The sequence below is a fragment of the Pangasianodon hypophthalmus genome, chromosome 18 (genome assembly GCF_027358585.1).
Source record: "Pangasianodon hypophthalmus isolate fPanHyp1 chromosome 18, fPanHyp1.pri, whole genome shotgun sequence".
In the NCBI taxonomy this organism is placed as follows: Eukaryota; Metazoa; Chordata; class Actinopteri; order Siluriformes; family Pangasiidae; genus Pangasianodon; species Pangasianodon hypophthalmus.
Genome location: NC_069727.1, coordinates 3,317,289 through 3,335,442, shown reverse-complemented (window position 1 = coordinate 3,335,442; position 18,154 = coordinate 3,317,289). Strand labels below are relative to the sequence as shown.

Sequence of the window (18,154 nt, the reverse complement as noted above, 5' to 3'; positions counted from 1 at the left end):
TATCTTGCCAAATTTTGATCACAAATCAAATGCAGCCACATTTTGACCACAAATCAAGTCAATTCAATATGTCGTAGTGTACAATTAATTCAAGTGTGATGTGCCAAAATCTCCAAAAAACAACTTGCAGTGATAAACCTTTATTCTGCACTCTGCGATTACGCTTGCTCCACATAGCAGAATGGGCGGAGCCATCAGAGATCTCTGCAGTCTGTTTTTTATTATTATTATTATATTTTCTCCTAATTTAGTCTCACCCAATAGCTAGTTCTCCTCTATGAGACGACAGCGCCACTCAGGAACCTAGATCACACTTTCATTTAGAAATACGTCTCTGATATCTACAAAACCAGAGTTGTAGCTAGAGGGATTTGAGACTATAAATAACTGCACTATGAAGTTCATAAAAGGTCATCATTACAATTCGTACAAATCAGGATCATGCATTATTCCTCTTGTTGTTGTTGTTGTTGTTGTTGTTTTGAAAACCAGCTAGCTAAACTCTGAGTATAGAGATATCAAGCTAACTTCTGATGAAGCGTACGAGGAGAAAAAGAAGTCTAGATCTCGTGTTATATACTAAGAAGTCGTTTCCCCCTGTTAGCATGTTGTTTTGATATTTTTAATTGAAACGTAAAGAATTTTATTTCCTTATTACTTATTAATAAATTAAGCTTGGTTAAAGATAAATTGTGCCTTAAGTAATTAAATGACAAATTCTGAATACCACCACTGCTGTTTCTACTCCTGCTTACTACATCCTTCAAAAATGTATGAGAGCGTCATATTTATCAGTTTATTTGTACAAACGAGCACATGGTGTGTTTTATTCAGCATATTTACTCATCCCCACACTCTCGATAATTAATTCCATTCTACTGCTTTAAAGCCCCCAAAGTTACATACTGCTGCTTTAAACAGTTTACAACAACAATCATAATGCCTTGTCAATAATTCCGTCTAATCTGTACAATGATGTGAGCATGCATATTTATTAAGTGCATGACTATTACCTAATAAAATGGCCACTTGGTCACAAAATGGTGCTCTGATAATATTGCAATGCATATGTCCTGGCTGTATGGGCATATCTCCTGGAATGTTACCCTGCTCAGGGGTTAATATGAGTGCATGCAATGTGCAGCAATGGCGGATGATGCAATGGAAGTGTGTAATTGTTCACATATGAAGGGAAAAAATGCAGGCTATTAAAAAAAGGGGAGGAAACGCGAATAAATGTGAAGGAAATGCATGAAGCCTGCTTTCTGCTTGCTTGTTGTGCATGCACAGCTTGGCTCACAGGGCATTTAGAGCTCGCGTGAGGCAGCGGAGAGGGTGTATAGTGTAGTCATAGTGTGGTGTAGTGTGTAGTGTAATCAGTCCGAGCTCGCGCCTCCATTTGCGCACCTCCATCATGGCGAGCGGTTCAGCGAGCGCGCGAGCTCCTCAGGTAAACTCTTCATTCCTATCATTATCATCATGCACTGCTGTGACGATGACACACATGACGCATTTTTTACCTCAAACACACACTGCTACAGTCGGACATGTGTTTACCGACTAGCGGATTAGGGAGCTCTAGTGTTATCCCAGCGTCACGTGCAGCCTGGATTCTGACTTAGTCCCATGCTTTGGTTATGCAGGCTGTGTATTAAAGATCATTTTAGTACATTTTAGGAAGAAATCCAGGTTTTGCTTGATGCATGTCTCATTCAAGGGTCACATTCTGCAGATTATTTCATGCTTCCTAATAATAATTCAGCTGGGAGGACATGGAGACATAGATAGCCCGTTATAAATAGACACGTGGACTACTACCATATTCTCCAGTATGTCAGAAATGTTAGGTCAGTCTACTGAGACATGCTGCTTTTTTCTTATTAGCCTGGCAAATAACAACAACAAAAAAAAAAAGTATGCATGTACTTGAACATATGTGGTATATTATGAATTTCATATAATAGTTTTTTTATGTACTTTCTCATGTTTTAGTTTTGTTTAAAGAATTCATTTCAGTATTTCTCAGTATTTCTGTCATCCTTCTTTCTTTCATTTGTTGTCCGTAACTTGTTATTAGTGTCCTTCATCCGCTGTGAAAGTGCTCTGAGGCTGTAGGAGGTGAAACTAACCACTCACTGTCCACTTTATTAGGAACATCAGTACCCCTGCTCATGCATGCAGTCAGAATGGGGGATAAAAATTGTGATCTCAGTGACTTTAGAGTTTACACAGAATGGTTAGGGGGAAAAAAAAAAAAAACAACAACAACAAAAAAACATCCAGTTCTTGCAGGCAGAAACGCCTTGTCGATGAGAGAGGTCAGAGGAGAATGGCTAGACTGGTTCGAGCAGACAGAAACTCAAATAATCACTCTTTACAACCGTGGTGAGTAGAAAAGCATTTCAGAATGCACAGGATGTCGAACCTTGAGGCAGCTCGGCTACAACAGCAGAAGACCACACAGGTTTCCGCTCCTGTCAGCCGAGAACTGGAATCTGGTGGGCACGTGCTCACCCAAACTGTAAAATATCACCAATCTTCAACTATATATCCGAAACGTTTTTGATTCTCTGGAAACTTTGTATACCACGGGTGATTTTTTACTATATATATATACTGTATATATAATCCAGTAAGTAACTGTAGTGTAGTTCAGTAATAATACAGTAGCTAGTCCTTCATCAGCTATTCAGGCAGTGTGGTTCTGAGGCTGTAGGAGGTGAACCATGTTGGCGTACTGTTTTAAATTACTGACAGTAGTATGCTTTAGGGTATAGCCATGTTACAAGAATAACACTGTTGAAGTAAGCAGCAGTGTGCAAGGATGACACATATGACACAGTTTTTTTTTTTTTATTCTACTCCAGATCAAGCTTCTGTTGTGGTTCTTTCTCTAGTTCCTTACAGGAAAAGTATGTGGTTTTGAGACTTTCATGTATGAAACGATTTATGATATTTTCCCCCATATTTATTTTCAGGTACGATCAAATTTTTACACATTCACACGGAATTCTAGACTAACAGGGGAGAAGAATAACATGAAATATGTGCAAATACATATGAAACACGTAACACTATTTCACATTTAAATATAAGAAAGAATTTTTTTTTTCTGTAAGAGAGCAGCATATGTGTGTAGTGAAAATGAAGTGCATATGAAGAGCAATAGAAAAGCCATGGCAGTGTAGTAGTGACTATGAAATACCATAGTATACTCATGGTAACATTATAATAATCATGAAGTAATATAGTAAAGCTATGGTAGTATTATAGTTACTATAAAATACTATAGTAAATCAATGGCAGTATTATAGTGAGTATGAAGTAATGTAGTGAAGCTGTAGCAGTAATATAGTTACTATAAAGTACTATGTAGTAAATCAATGGCAGTAATATAGTGAGCATGAAGTAATGTAGTAAAGCCATGATAGTATTATAGTTACTATAAAGTACTACAGTAAATCCATGGCAGTATTATAGTGAGCGTGAAGTAATGTAGTGAAGCTGTAGCAGTAATATAGTTACTATAAAGTACTATGTAGTAAATCAATAGCAGTATTATAGTGAGTATGAAGTAATATAGTAAAGCCGTGGTAGTATTATAGTTACTATGAAGTTCTATAATAAATCCATGGCAGTATAATAGTGAGCATGGAGTAATATAGTAAAGCCATGATAGTATTATAGTTACTATAAAGTACTATAATGAATCAATGGGAATATTGTAGTATTGTCAGTATTGTCTAGATGATTTTTCTGCCACACTTTAATACACTAAGCTATGGACCTTCAGTACACCAGTTTCCAATATCAGCTGTACTTTAACCCTGACAATGCCTGCTTACCTGGTGTGCTTTATTAATTCAAGAAGGAGAATGTGAGAGGTACAAAGCCCTAAGCTGGCTGTTTGTGGTGAACAATGAAAGAACTTCACAGTGCATTAGCGATCTCTGATAACCTGAGACGCATTCCTGTAAACAAACCTCATATGTATAAGGAGACTGTGCAAGACCATTCATAACCAAACACAAGGTTTTAGCTTTGGGTCTGGGGAAAGAGTTTTGTTCCCAGAATTAATGTTATTAGGAAATGATCTACGTTACTATTAGCCAAGATAAATACAAAGCAAATTTTAGGTGTTACAAATCGTGTTATTAGTCAGTCCCCAAATAAAGTTCACTCAATTTAGTGAACTCTCACTTTACTTCATCTAAACATTACGTGGAAGTCCAGTTACTCAGCAGTTTATTGGTATCAATTTTGCGTTTGTCTCGCAGCATGGAGGCCAGGAGGTATGCGTGCTAATGTGTTAATTAATATGCTAATTAACTGCTTTCCTGCCATGGCTTTACTATAGTCATTCATGCTAACTATAATACTGCCATGGCTTTACTATAGTCATTCATGCTAACTATAATACTGCCATGGCTTTACTGTAGTCATTCATGCTAACTATAATACTACCATGGCTTTACTATAGTCATTCATGCTAACTATAATACTACCATGGCTTTACTATAGTCATTCATGCTAACTATAATACTACCATGGCTTTACTATAGTCATTCATGCTAACTATAATACTACCATCGCTTTAGTATAGTCATTCATGCTAACTATAATACTGCCATGGCTTTAGTATAGTCATTCATGCTAACTATAATACTACCATGGCTTCACTGTAGTCATTCATGCTAACTATAATACTACCATCGCTTTAGTATAGTCATTCATGCTAACTATAATACTACCATGGCTTTACTATAGTCATTCATGCTAACTATAATACTACCATGGCTTCACTGTAGTCATTCATGCTAACTATAATACTACCATGGCTTTACTATAATACTGCCATGGCTTTACTATAGTCATTCATGCTAACTATAATACTGCCATGGCTTTACTGTAGTCATTCATGCTAACTATAATACTACCATGGCTTTACTGTAGTCATTCATGCTAACTATAATACTACCATGGCTTTACTGTAGTCATTCATGCTAACTATAATACTACCATGGCTTTACTATAATACTGCCATGGCTTTACTATAATACTGCCATGGCTTTACTATAGTCATTCATGCTAACTATAATACTGCCATGGCTTTACTATAGTCATTCATGCTAACTATAATACTGCCACGGCTTTACTATAGTCATTCATGCTAACTATAATACTGCCATGGCTTTACTATAGTCATTCATGCTAACTATAATACTGCCATGGCTTTACTGTAGTCATTCATGCTAACTATAATACTACCATGGCTTCACTGTAGTCATTCATGCTAACTATAATACTGCCATGGCTTTACTGTAGTCATTCATGCTAACTATAATACTACCATGGCTTTACTGTAGTCATTCATGCTAACTATAATACTGCCATGGCTTTACTATATTCATTCATGCTAACTATAATACTGCCATGGCTTTACTATAGTCATTCATGCTAACTATAATACTGCCATGGCTTTACTGTAGTCATTCATGCTAACTATAATACTACCATGGCTTTACTGTAGTCATTCATGCTAACTATAATACTGCCATGGCTTTACTATATTCATTCATGCTAACTATAATACTACCATGGCTTTACTATAGGCATTCATGCTAACTATAATACTACCATGGCTTTACTATAGGCATTCATGCTAACTATAATACTGCCATGGCTTTACTATAGGCATTCATGCTAACTATAATACTACCATGGCTTTACTATAGGCATTCATGCTAACTATAATACTACCATGGCTTTACTATAGTCATTCATGCTAACTATAATACTACCATGGCTTTACTTTAGTCATTCATGCTAACTATAATACTGCCATGGCTTTACTATAGGCATTCATGCTAACTATAATACTACCATGGCTTTACTATAGGCATTCATGCTAACTATAATACTGCCATGGCTTCACTGTAGTCATTCATGCTAACTATAATACTACCATGGCTTTACTGTAGTCATTCATGCTAACTATAATACTGCCATGGCTTCACTGTAGTCATTCATGCTAACTATAATACTGCCATGGCTTTACTATAGGCATTCATGCTAACTATAATACTACCATGGCTTTACTATAGGCATTCATGCTAACTATAATACTGCCATGGCTTTACTGTAGTCATTCATGCTAACTATAATACTGCCATGGCTTTACTATAGTCATTCATGCTAACCTTTAGTACTACCATGGTTATATTATGGTACTTCATAGTCACAATAATACTACCATGGTTTTACTATAGTATGGCATACTTACTATAAAACTGCCACTGCTTTATTATAACACTCTGTGGTAACTGTAATGCTACTATGTTTCTACTCTACTCTGATGCTTCATGCTCACTATAGTACTGTTATGGTTTTAATATGGTACGTAGCATTAACTATATGGTATTTCACGTTAATAAGGTAAACATGGTTTTGCTGTAGTACTCCAGGTTTACTATAATACATCCATGGCTTTACTGTTATACATAATACGCACTATAATACTACCACAGTTTTACTATACTACTTCATGTGCGCTATAATATACAGCCATGGCTTTACTCTAACCCAATGTGGGAATGTAATACAACTATGAGTCTCCTATGATACTTCATGGTCACTATAATACTGCTACAGCTTTACTATGATACTTCACACTCGCTATAATACTGCTACAGCTTTACTATAATGCTTTGTAGTACCTATAGCATTACCCTGGTTGGTTTTACTATAGTATGTGATGATCATTATAATACTAAACATGGGTTTACTATTGTACTTTATGCTAACTGTAATACTACGAAGGCTTTACTGTGTTGCTTAACATTTACTATAAGGGTACAATGGCTTTATTTTGACATTTCATGCTAAAAGTAATACTAACATGATTTTACTTTAGTACTTCATGGTACCTGTACTACTACCAGAGTTTTGCTGTGGTACTTGTAATATGTCAATATTATACTACTGTTGTTTCATATGTTATGTTTTATTAGTTCTAGTATCCTGGTTTAACTATAATACATCATGGTAACTGTAATACTACTATGGTGGTACGTCAGACTAATACTGCTATCATTTATATGATATATGCATATGATATATGCTATATCATTTACTATGATCCCTATATACTTCATAGTATCTAAGATACTACCATGGTTTTACTACAGTACCTCATGCTATCTCTAATATCATGGTTTTATTGTCGTTCTTCATGCTAGCTATTCTTCATGGGAACTAGATTTACAATGGTAGTACTGTAATACTACTTTGTTTTACTGTATTACTTTATAGTAACTCTAATACTACCATAGTTAAACTATAACACTTCATGGTTATTGTAATACTACCATAGTTTTACAATCATACATCACAGTACCTATAATACTGCTATGAATTCACTGCAATACCTAATGGTAACTATACACTCCAAAGTACCTGTGATACTACCATGGTTTGTCTATAGCACTTTGTGCTGTCTGTAATACCACAGTTTTATTGTAGTTCTTCTGGTAACTGTAATATAACCATAGCTTTACTGTGGTAATAGTCTAATACTACCATTGTTTTGTTTTGTTACTTTATGGTAACTCTTTTATTATCATGATTTAACTGTAGTGCTTAGTGGTACTATGTGTTATATAACTGTAACACTAACATGTTTTTAATAAAGTACTTCATAGTAGCTGTAATATTACCAGGCTTTTACTGTAGTACTACTACAGTATGAAAGAATATTTGATGACAATAGCTTTCTTTCTTTTCAGGTCCAAGACGAAAATCCCTCATGTAATGATGTGGCTAGCTTTAAGGTAATGTCTCTAATCTAATCCATGTGTGCTTTTGTAACAGAATACTGTTGCAGAGATACAGTAGTAAGCTTGGGAACACAGTGCACGGATTGTGTGTGGGACATTCTTTCCATTTGTGCACAAGTGTGAATGATATCATAAACTGAAACGGTTTGCATGATTCAGCACTTGCCTGCAGTGAGAAGTCCAGAGGCAGCATTTTGACGTTTCTCTGGTGGTAACTCTCCTCTTCAGTGAGAGCACAACAGCTTCCCTTTGTGCTCTGGTTTTGGTTTAGTCCAACTATGAGCTCGTCACGGCATTTCCACCACAGCCATATTGTCAGAGGGGCCTCTCAAAGTTCCTTTAAGGGGCTGGAATTTTGTCTGCTATAGCGGGAATGTATGCACGGTGCTCCCCCCTCTTTTTCTGCTAGCAATGTGAGGATCCTGAGGAGCCTGGCTCTCGCTGGATAAAAGTGCTATGTTGAGTGAATCCACTTTCTCACATGTCCATAAGCCCTGCCAATCAAGCTTCTCCCTGTTCTTTCGTGCAGTGCCTCTTGGCCTCAGAGGCAGGAAGTTGAAATGTTAACAACTCCATAGTCTCAGTACTCACAAGCTCTGTGTGGATGTGGACATTTCCCATCTGTTTCCACTTTTATGAATGGTTGCTGCATGATGATATTGACCTTTAGATTGATATTTATTGATATTTAGATGTACAGTGAGGGGAAATATTCAGACACTTTTGTTTTTGTTATTTAATTTACTTCTAGTGCATATATCTTCACATTTACATTTGTAATGTCTTTTGACTTTGTACTCAACAAAAGATTATGTATTCATAAGCATAAACAAAGATGTTTAAAAAAATGAAAGTGACAGGGAAGAAAAATATTCAGACACTATATATCTATATATCTATATCTATATCTATATAGTTATATATTGCATGGTGAAGGTGTAGGAGCTTCCTAGAGTTCCCAAGAACACTCAAATGGAAAAAGCTACAGAACCAAAGCAACGTATTAAACATCCCTGTCAGTACAATTGGTTTAATATATACAGCTGGAAGATTCACAGAACCACAGCTAGTCATCTGCAGAAGGTGCGCCATAAGGAAAGTAATAGAGAAGCCGGCAGTCACTTGAAAAGAGCTGCAGGACGACCTGAAAGGAGCGGGAACAACAGTTACACAGAGAACAATAAACAATGAACTGCACCTCAATCGTCTCTGTTCCTAAACCCCATGCAAAACTTCTCTCCAACCTTCACTGCAGAGATTTTCTTTATCATTAACGTTATAGTTGCTGAAGTTAAACACCTCCAGCTATTGAAGTAAATGTGACTTTAGAGAATGCTTGTGGTAAATATTAAACCTATTAAGCTGATTTAACGGTTCAGCCACTGACTCTTTAAGGCAATTCTACCTGACCTTTGACGTGTGAAAAGGAAAATCTTGCACATAACTAAAATATCCCAAACTCAGTGAGCAGACAAAACTGCCTCTATTTTCCTAATACAAGTCTACTTGTGTGCTGGCCTTTTTTTTTTTTTTTGGTTTACTGGTGAGCCACAGAAGATTATGCGCCATGACACAGTGGATCTAGTGTATTTATAGCGAGACGGTTAAAGACCAACAGCTTTAGAGTTTAGAGCTTTAGAGTAGCAAAAGCTTTATGTAGATGTTTGTTAGAAAAGCCCCACTACACTCAGTGTTGACCATTAGCTCAGTTTCTTGATAACTATTCAGAATATTTATATTTATTTAACTGAATGCACTTAAGTTGGCAGTCTGATGTTTCAGTAAAAGAATAATAAAATGCATAATTGCTTGTTTCAAGGCCAGACAGTTTCTATCATTTATGATTTATGTTGACATCTGCTTGTATAAAATGCAGTCTATGATGTGCTGATGTATTAATACAGGATGAGTCCGAGGTGATATATCGAATATCGTTACTGTATAGTCACATATAGACATCTGTGGATCTGTTTTAGTGGAGAAAAAGAAGAAGAAATATCCTAACGAAAGTTAGTGCTTGGCCCCCTAAATACAGCCACAAGCAGCGATCTGCGGGGTCCAAGCACTCTTTTATAAAATTTGATTATAGAGCACATTTCATAAGCTACGTAGTTTGAAATACTTTACAGTCAAGTAGTAATATGAACGATGTTATAAAAAGGCAACTAATACTATTACTAATATGCCATATTGTCAGAATGTACATATGGATACTTGTCATGTCACATGTCCAGGTTTGTTGACAGTAGACAGAATGTTATATTTATTCTGTAATTATTCTGTTATAGTAAGGAGTGATAAGCAACAGATTTTGGTGCACACATGCTAAAATGATTCTTTTTGTTGGCTCCTTTCTCTCAGGCTGCAGACATAGTGGTCCAGTTGTGTGAGAACCGCAAACCTAAACCTGAGTCAGAGAACCTGCCCTTCGGCACCGTGTTCACAGACCACATGCTGCTGATCGAGTGGAGCAGAGAAGGGGGCTGGGAAAAACCTCGGATTCAGCCATTTGGAAACCTGAGCCTTCATCCCGCCTGCGCCGCCCTGCATTACGGCGTGCAGGTGTGTTATCCAACAACAGCAACCCCACACACACATGCACATATACACACACATACAGTTTATATAATACAGTCCCCTCTGAAAGTATTGGAACAACAACATTTGGATTTGAGATCAAATAATGAATATGAGATGATAGATCAGCATTTCAGCTTTCATTTCTTGATATTGGTATTGTGTACAAATAATATATTTCCTGATACCATATATACTGTACATTTACAACATGCAGTTTAAAACCACATTTTATCCACATGCACAGAGAATTAAGTGCTATTTAGATGGGATAAAATTTCCAGAGTGTGTTATAAATAATTATAAGTAATGCTATTATAAATAATGTTCCTGGATGACATCTGGGACTGTGTTCACAATGTGCACATTGTGGTCACACTGAAGATCCCATGTGTACTACAGACACCTCATTTTAATACAAACTGATTGTTTTGAACTTTATTATATTATATAATTATATTATATTATTATAAGTGCTTGTTGTAGCTGACATGGCTGATCAGTAGGTCACATGACCATAACGTGACATGTGTAGTCTATATCTGTGGTAGAAACTCAGTAACTTACCAAAAAAATGCCAGAAAGCATCACTTCTCTGAAACGTCTTTTTAAACATCATCTGTATTTTGATTGTTCTGCGTTTTAATCTAATACTTTCAGCATGAGGCAGTAGTTTTTCAGTGTCTTTATGCTAAAGAAAAAGCATAAAACCACTGTTCCCATGAGGTATACCACCGTCTTTATCAATATGTCAACTTTACAATTTCATACCAGCTCACACCAGGCCGTTTTCTTACTGTTGTTTGGTGCAACCATACTATCATACCATGTACCTTTTCGTGTTATTGACCCCTATTTGCAACACACATCACTTCGTAAAGGCGAGCGTGTACTTTGACCCCTGCTGTCCGTGCCCTTGAGTTTGGTGTTTGTCTACAAATATGACGACATGAGATGACACGTTTTGTTTGTAGCTGTTCGAGGGCATGAAGGCGTACCGGGGCCAGGATGACCGAGTTCGTCTCTTCAGGCCCATGCTGAACATGAAGCGCATGTTAAAGTCTGCACACAGAGCCTGTCTACCCGTGAGTGCTTCACTTGCATCACTTACTTCATTGCATCACTTACTTTCTTCTTATCATTCATTACACCATAACGCTGTTGACTCCTGGATTCTGATTGGTCAGAAGATTAATCGTCTATAACAGCAGCTCTGTCAGTAGTAGTAGAAGACAGCTGCGAATCACAGCTTAATGCACTCGTTCTAATACGTTTCTGTAGTAACAGCTTACACAGGGACTGATTATTTTCCGATAACACAATATAGGAAAATAATCTTATATTCCTATAAGCACAACACAGACTGTTTTTTCTTACTCTTACTTAGCCATCTCTATCTGTGATACAATTATTGTGCAGTAAAAACATTCATCTCTATAAAAATAGCATCTCTATTACGGATTATTATCAAACTGTGAGTTCTTATAGCCTGACCTGCATGATTTTCCCATTTGGCACACTTAAGTAGAGTTGATCCTTGATCTAGGACTTACAGCAGGACTCTGTAAACGTCATGACACAATGAGCCAACATTCTCTAAAACAAACACCTGAAACGAATGTTGAATGTATACTGCGTATTCTGTATACTGCATATTTCATATATAATGTATTCTGTACACTGCATATTGTGTTTTATCTCTTTTCCTGGTGTGTTGCAGAGTTTCGATGCCGCTGAGTTGCTGGAGTGTATCAGGAAACTGGTGGAAGTGGATCAGGACTGGGTTCCTCACTCGGAATCAGCGAGTCTCTATATCCGCCCGGCGTTCCTGGGCACAGAGGTGAGTGAACCTTCACCTCAAAACCACAATCTGCTGAGTACAGCATCACTGAAAGGACATTTTCTTTCTTTCTTTCTTCTGTAACCACGGGGTTGACATGAATTGTGCTGCTGTTTTTATTATATATATTTATGTTTTTTATTTTTCCCCATTTTTCTCCCTAATTTGGTCACCTGCAAATTCCCACCCACCAGCCAGCTCTCCCATGTCATACAGCAGCTACCATCCAGGGAGGGTGAGGGCTTCCTCAGAGACACGTGAAGCCAGCCACAACAGCTTATTGAACTGCTGATCATGCAGGACAACGTATCACACTCAAGAGAAAGTCCTATCTGCCCTCTTCTGCATACCTGAGCTCACAGACACCCATGATTGGCTAGTGTTGTTGTGACTGACAGGGGAGAGAAAGTATGCCCCTCCCACCCAGAGAGCACGGTCAGCTTCTGCTCTCTTGGCTCCTGGCCACCGATGGCTGAGGCATCCTCAGAATTCAAACTCGCAATATCCTGACAATAGAGAGAGCGCTTTTCTGTTGCACTCAGCCAGAAGTTGAACTTCTTGTTGAATAAACACGAAAATGTCTTTGTTGCTTTAGTACTTATGATAAAATAGACCTTTCAATAGACTTCAAAATGTGTTTTAAATGTCTTTTGGTGATAATATATCCATGAAAACAGGCAGATAGCGCTTTCCTCCGAGTGGTTTACGCTGCCCTGTGATGCTGCGTGAGCAAACGTATAACAAAATGGGATTGGCTGCCTTTATGTGTCTCATGTGTCCCAGTGGGCTAGCTACTAAATGTATTATTTGTCCAGACGTTTATGATCTAAGTGTACGTATCTTCAGATGTGTCGTCCTTGATAACGTCTGTGAACTCCATAAGAATTCTCCGCAACTTGTGTAGACATACGGGATAAAAGATAAACTTCTGAACTTCTGAAAGTACACAGTGTTAGATTTTTATAAAACAATAACCAACCTACATGCTAACACCAAAACCTCATCCCGTGTGTGGATGTGGATGTGGGTGTGGGTGTGTTTACTCTTCATTAGGTGTGAAGAAGACTCCCTGAAATGATAAACTTCTGAAAGTACACAGTGTTACATTTCTATAAAACAATAACCAACCATACATACTAACACCAAAACCTCATCCCGTGTGTGTGTGTGTGTGTGTCTGGGTGTGTTTAGTCTAAATTAGGTGTGATGGTTTCCTCCCATGCCTTACTGTTTGTGGTCCTCAGTCCTGTTGGCTTCTACTTCAGCACAGGAAACAATTCTGTGTCTCTGTGGGCCGACTCCAAATATATCAGGGCCTGGAAAGGAGGGACGGGAGACTGCAAAATGGGAGGGTAAGAGTAACACACACACACACAGAAAAAGCTCTACACACACCATTTGCACATATTTTGGCCATTTCCGTAGCTGGTTGTCTTTATTATAACAATTGTACGATTGTACGAGTGCCAAATAATGATTCATCTCTCACGAGCTGTGCCGAACCGCGATAGGAATTAATGCGAGTGTGTCATAATCCACTACTATAAATCAAAACACAGGCCAATATATAAACTGGAAGTATTATCCATATGACTCAGCTAGAAAACATGAGAAACTAAAATAAATAAATAAATAAATAAATCAGAATGGGGGATTAAGCGCTCAAAAAGGAGTCAATTCTCAGAATCAAGAGTCGACTCCAAAGCTTTGATTTCTGCACACTGAAACTGATTCAGCATTTTACACCACATCGCTGGTTGCTGATCAGAAGGTCCACATACCCAGAGTATGAAAGGAGTCTCCAGAGTCAGCAAGTTTGTACCTTCACACTTTCCAACAGAGGAGTTTATGCTTTTTGCTGTTTCTCAGTTACATGACAGTTAAAGAGAGAGAAAAAAAGAGAGACTGGTGATAATTTCGATATAATGTGCATCTAAAGTGCCTTAAGGTCGAGACGTGTGTACAGTGTGAGTGAGGGTGTGTGTGTGTGTGTGTGTGTGTGTGTGTGTGTGGGACAGTACAGTACGCCTGTCACAGAGGATTCTTTCCTCTCAGGAACTATGGTGCTTCTATCGTGGCTCAGTGTGAGGCCATGAAATTCGGCTGTCAGCAGGTGCTGTGGCTGTACGGAGACGATCACCAGATCACCGAGGTCGGCACAATGAACCTCTTTCTCTACTGGATCAACGAGGAAGGAGGTAAAGAAGCACTCTTCTGGAACACTTCCTGTTTCTATCAAAGTCAATTAAAGTAGTATTGGAAACTGTATTTCTCTAATAGATATTATTATTATTAGAGGTTTAGCGTCATTAAAATGTAACATTTCCTTTTCACAATATTAAATTGAATTTATTGTGCCTGTTTCAGGTTTTTTAATGAATGTTGATAGCAGGTTTCTGCAGAAGTTTGCATCCTTTATGGTGTCTGGACAAAAAAAAAAAAGGAAAATTTTATCTAGTGTAAAAAAAAAAAAAAAAAGCAAACATATAATTTTTTATTATAATTTCTATTTATTTATTTTCTGTTGATAAATTATATCAAATTTATTAACAATAATATTCAAAAAATTAAATAAATAATGTAAAATGTATTTTTACTTGAAGTTATTCATTCATAAATAGCTATGAAATTTATTCATTATAAATTTATAATTGTAATTTATGTAATCTTTTTTAGAATTTTATATTTTGTAGTTTATCTATTGTAAAAATAAAAAAGATTATTTGTATTTCATATATATATATATATACATACATTCAATTTATTAAGAAAGTAATAAAATAACACAACTTTATTTTGTTCTAAGTTATTAATTTAAAAATTCATAGTTTTGTTTGTTATTAATTTGTCTTTTTTATTTATTTAATTTTCTTTTCACTTTTTTATTTTCTATTTTGCAGTTTATCTACTGTAAATGTTAAAAGAATAATCATTTATGCTTATTATTCATGTATTTCTAATTTATTAGAAAATAAATAACAAATATAAATATAAATATATAACTCACATCAAATACATACATCAAATACATCAAATATTCATGCTTTTGAATAAAGCAAAAGGTGTCCTAAGGGTGTGCAAACTTTTGCACTCATTTGTTGAATTGTCTTCTGTGGAACAAAACTGTGATTTTATATGCAGTCACTTTGCAAAAAACTTCACCTTATCAAAGATTATGCACATTTCTTTAAACCAGAGCTGGACTAATGCTTTTATTAGTGCAACAGTGACCTCTAGTGGACTAAACAGGAAGTAAAATCGAAATACATTGTGGAGAAATGCTGCTTAATGACACAGACTGTGTCTCAGTTTCAGCTAAAATAAAATTGTTAAAATAGTTTGCTCTTTAGGAGTCAAATCCTTTATATCCTTTATTTTTCTCAAACATGCATGACTTTAAATACGCATTCCATGCATGTGTCTCTGGGTCTCTGAGATGAAGACTTTGGAGTCAAACTGTGTGAATTGTAGTTTTTAACAGTGTTTATTTTTGTTTGTTTTGTTTTTCAGAGGAAGAGCTCGCGACACCTCCTCTGGACGGGATCATTTTGCCCGGCATCACACGCCAAAGCATCCTGGAGCTGGCACGCAAATGGGTAAGAGCTGATACTCATCCCATAATGACACGTTCACGTTCACGTTCACGTCGATCCGAACCGAACGCACCGAGCACATTCCATCTTTAATCCATTTTGTGTCATTTTGTCTCTAAGGAATCTGTTGGTTTGAGTTGATTTTAATTCGCACTGCCATGATGTGATTATAAATCAATTCTTTATGAATACCAGAAAAATATTAAATATAGATATCAAATCTATACAAACAAATGAACAAAAATACTTTTTGCCCACCATAAGCACATTTACTCAACTGTTTTTTTTTTTTTTTGTTTGTTTTTTTTTTAACCTTAATGACTTTTGTCATTGTCAAGTGCCACTTGATTTGTTCAATCATCAAAAGGAAAATCGAACAACATTTCAAGACTTTTTCCATCATAACCATCTAATTATTTTAATACATTTATTTTCAGGTTGTTAAAAATATGATTTTTTATACATATTAGACAAAATTGGGCAAATGTAGGTTTTATTTTTTAATGTTTAATATTTATTTATTTTAATAATTATTTTTAGTTTCATTATTTTTACAATTAAAATACATTTAAATTATATTAACTTTTGTATTTATATTATTATTTATATATTATATATAATGTTTGTTATTATATGATATTTAAAATGATTTTAATGGGTTTTTTGTTAGTATTATTTTACTTTAGTGGACGTTTTAAAATCAGTCATTTCAGCCTGATCAGAATATAAACAGAGTGTGAATGAGGAAAAGAAATTAAAATCAAAAGTTTTGGTGAATCTTAAAAGCTGCAGATGATAAATAATTTTAATAGTACAAATGAAAATCAGTTTCTAATGCCATGTCAGATGGATACAAATGACCAACACTGGACCGTACCATTTCTTAGCACTGACACCTGCTTATTCCTGTTATTTAACCGGAAATGGGTTAATTCTACGAATCTTTTTTCACACACACACACACACACACGCACACACACACACGCACACACGCAGGGCGAGTTTAAAGTGTCGGAGCGTTACCTGACCATGGCGGAGCTGCGGCTGGCTGTGGAGCAGAAGCGTGTGAGGGAGATGTTCGGCTCGGGGACGGCGTGTGTGGTCAGTCGTGTGGGCAGAGTGCTGTATCAGGGAGAGGTGAGAGTCACAGCTCGGTTCACACGCAGGAGGAAATAACAAACGCTTTACTTCCATTTCTGTCTCTTTTCCTCCAACAGAATCTGCAGATCCCGTGTGGTGATGAGAGCAATTCACTCGTCTCTCGACTGCTGAAGGAGCTAACCGACATCCAGGTAAGAAAACACACACACACACACCTTTCTTTTTTCATTCCTTCCTTCCTTCCTTCTTTTATCCCTCCCTTCTTTCTTTCCTTCCTTATTCCTTCTTTTCTTGCTTTCTTCTTCCTGTCCTTCTTCCTTCCTTCCTTCCTTCCTCCCTTCTTCCTTTATTTATTCCTTCCTTTTCTTCCTTCCTTCTTCCTTTCCTCCTTGCTTCCTTCCTTTCCTTTCTCGCATCTTTCTTCCTTTGCGTCTTCATTCCTTCCTTCTTCCTTTCCTCCTTTCTTTTTTCCTTCCCTCCTTCCTTCCTTGATTCATTCCTTTCTTCCTCCCTTCTTCCTTTCCTTCTGCCTTCCTTCCTTCCATCCTTCCTTCCTTTCCTTCTGCCTTCCTTCCTTCCATCCTTCCTTCCTTTCCTTCTGTCCTTCTTTTCCCCTCCCTTCTTCCTTTTCGTCTTTCTTCCTTTCTTTGCTTTCTTGCGTCCATCTTCCTTTCCTCCTTCCTTCCATCTGTTCTTCGTTCCTTCCTCTGTTACGTTCTCCCTTTCCTTCTTTCTTTTCCAATTTATTTAGTTAATTAGTCTGATAATTAATGAGTTTTCTCTGTCACGTTTAGCTCTTGAAACAGTTGCTCTGTGTCCGTGTGTACGTGTGTGTGTGTGTGTGTGTGTGTGTGCGCGTGTGTTTTCCTGTCTGTATTAGTCACTCTAATAAACACTCGATGTCTGTGAGAGACGCTCGCTGGAGCTGCAGTGGGTTTCAGACTGTCTGCTCTCAGACTCTCTGTTTATTGACTGTGTGTAAAGCATCGTTATTTATTTTTATACTCGTTTTCTTCTTTCCTCTCGGAGTGAAAACACGGAGAGTTCTCTTTCTCTTAAATCTTACAGAAAGAGTAAAATTGGATCCAGTTCAAAACCACACACCAGAAGCCTTGTAGAGTGTTTTTTTTTTATCTTTGGGACGAGGTTTGATAAGCGTGTGTTTAAGGCACCTGTTCCTCAGGAAACATGCTGTCACACACACATCG

At 36.8% G+C, this 18,154-nt stretch overlaps 1 protein-coding gene across 1 annotated transcript in view; it reads left to right on the top strand.

Annotated features, from left to right (window-relative positions):
- Positions 1-1,222: 1,222 nt before the first annotated feature.
- bcat1 (branched chain amino-acid transaminase 1, cytosolic) overlaps positions 1,223-18,154 on the top strand; it is a 23,077-nt gene continuing 6,145 nt past the window's right edge. The window contains exons 1-10 of the mRNA XM_026923526.3: positions 1,223-1,450; positions 7,785-7,829; positions 10,197-10,397; positions 11,387-11,497; positions 12,133-12,252; positions 13,444-13,604; positions 14,308-14,450; positions 15,763-15,848; positions 16,842-16,982; positions 17,063-17,137. Of these exons, the coding sequence (XP_026779327.1) occupies positions 1,415-1,450; positions 7,785-7,829; positions 10,197-10,397; positions 11,387-11,497; positions 12,133-12,252; positions 13,444-13,604; positions 14,308-14,450; positions 15,763-15,848; positions 16,842-16,982; positions 17,063-17,137 (1,119 nt within the window). The 5' untranslated portion in view covers positions 1,223-1,414. The remainder of the gene's footprint in view (positions 1,451-7,784; positions 7,830-10,196; positions 10,398-11,386; positions 11,498-12,132; positions 12,253-13,443; positions 13,605-14,307; positions 14,451-15,762; positions 15,849-16,841; positions 16,983-17,062; positions 17,138-18,154) is intronic.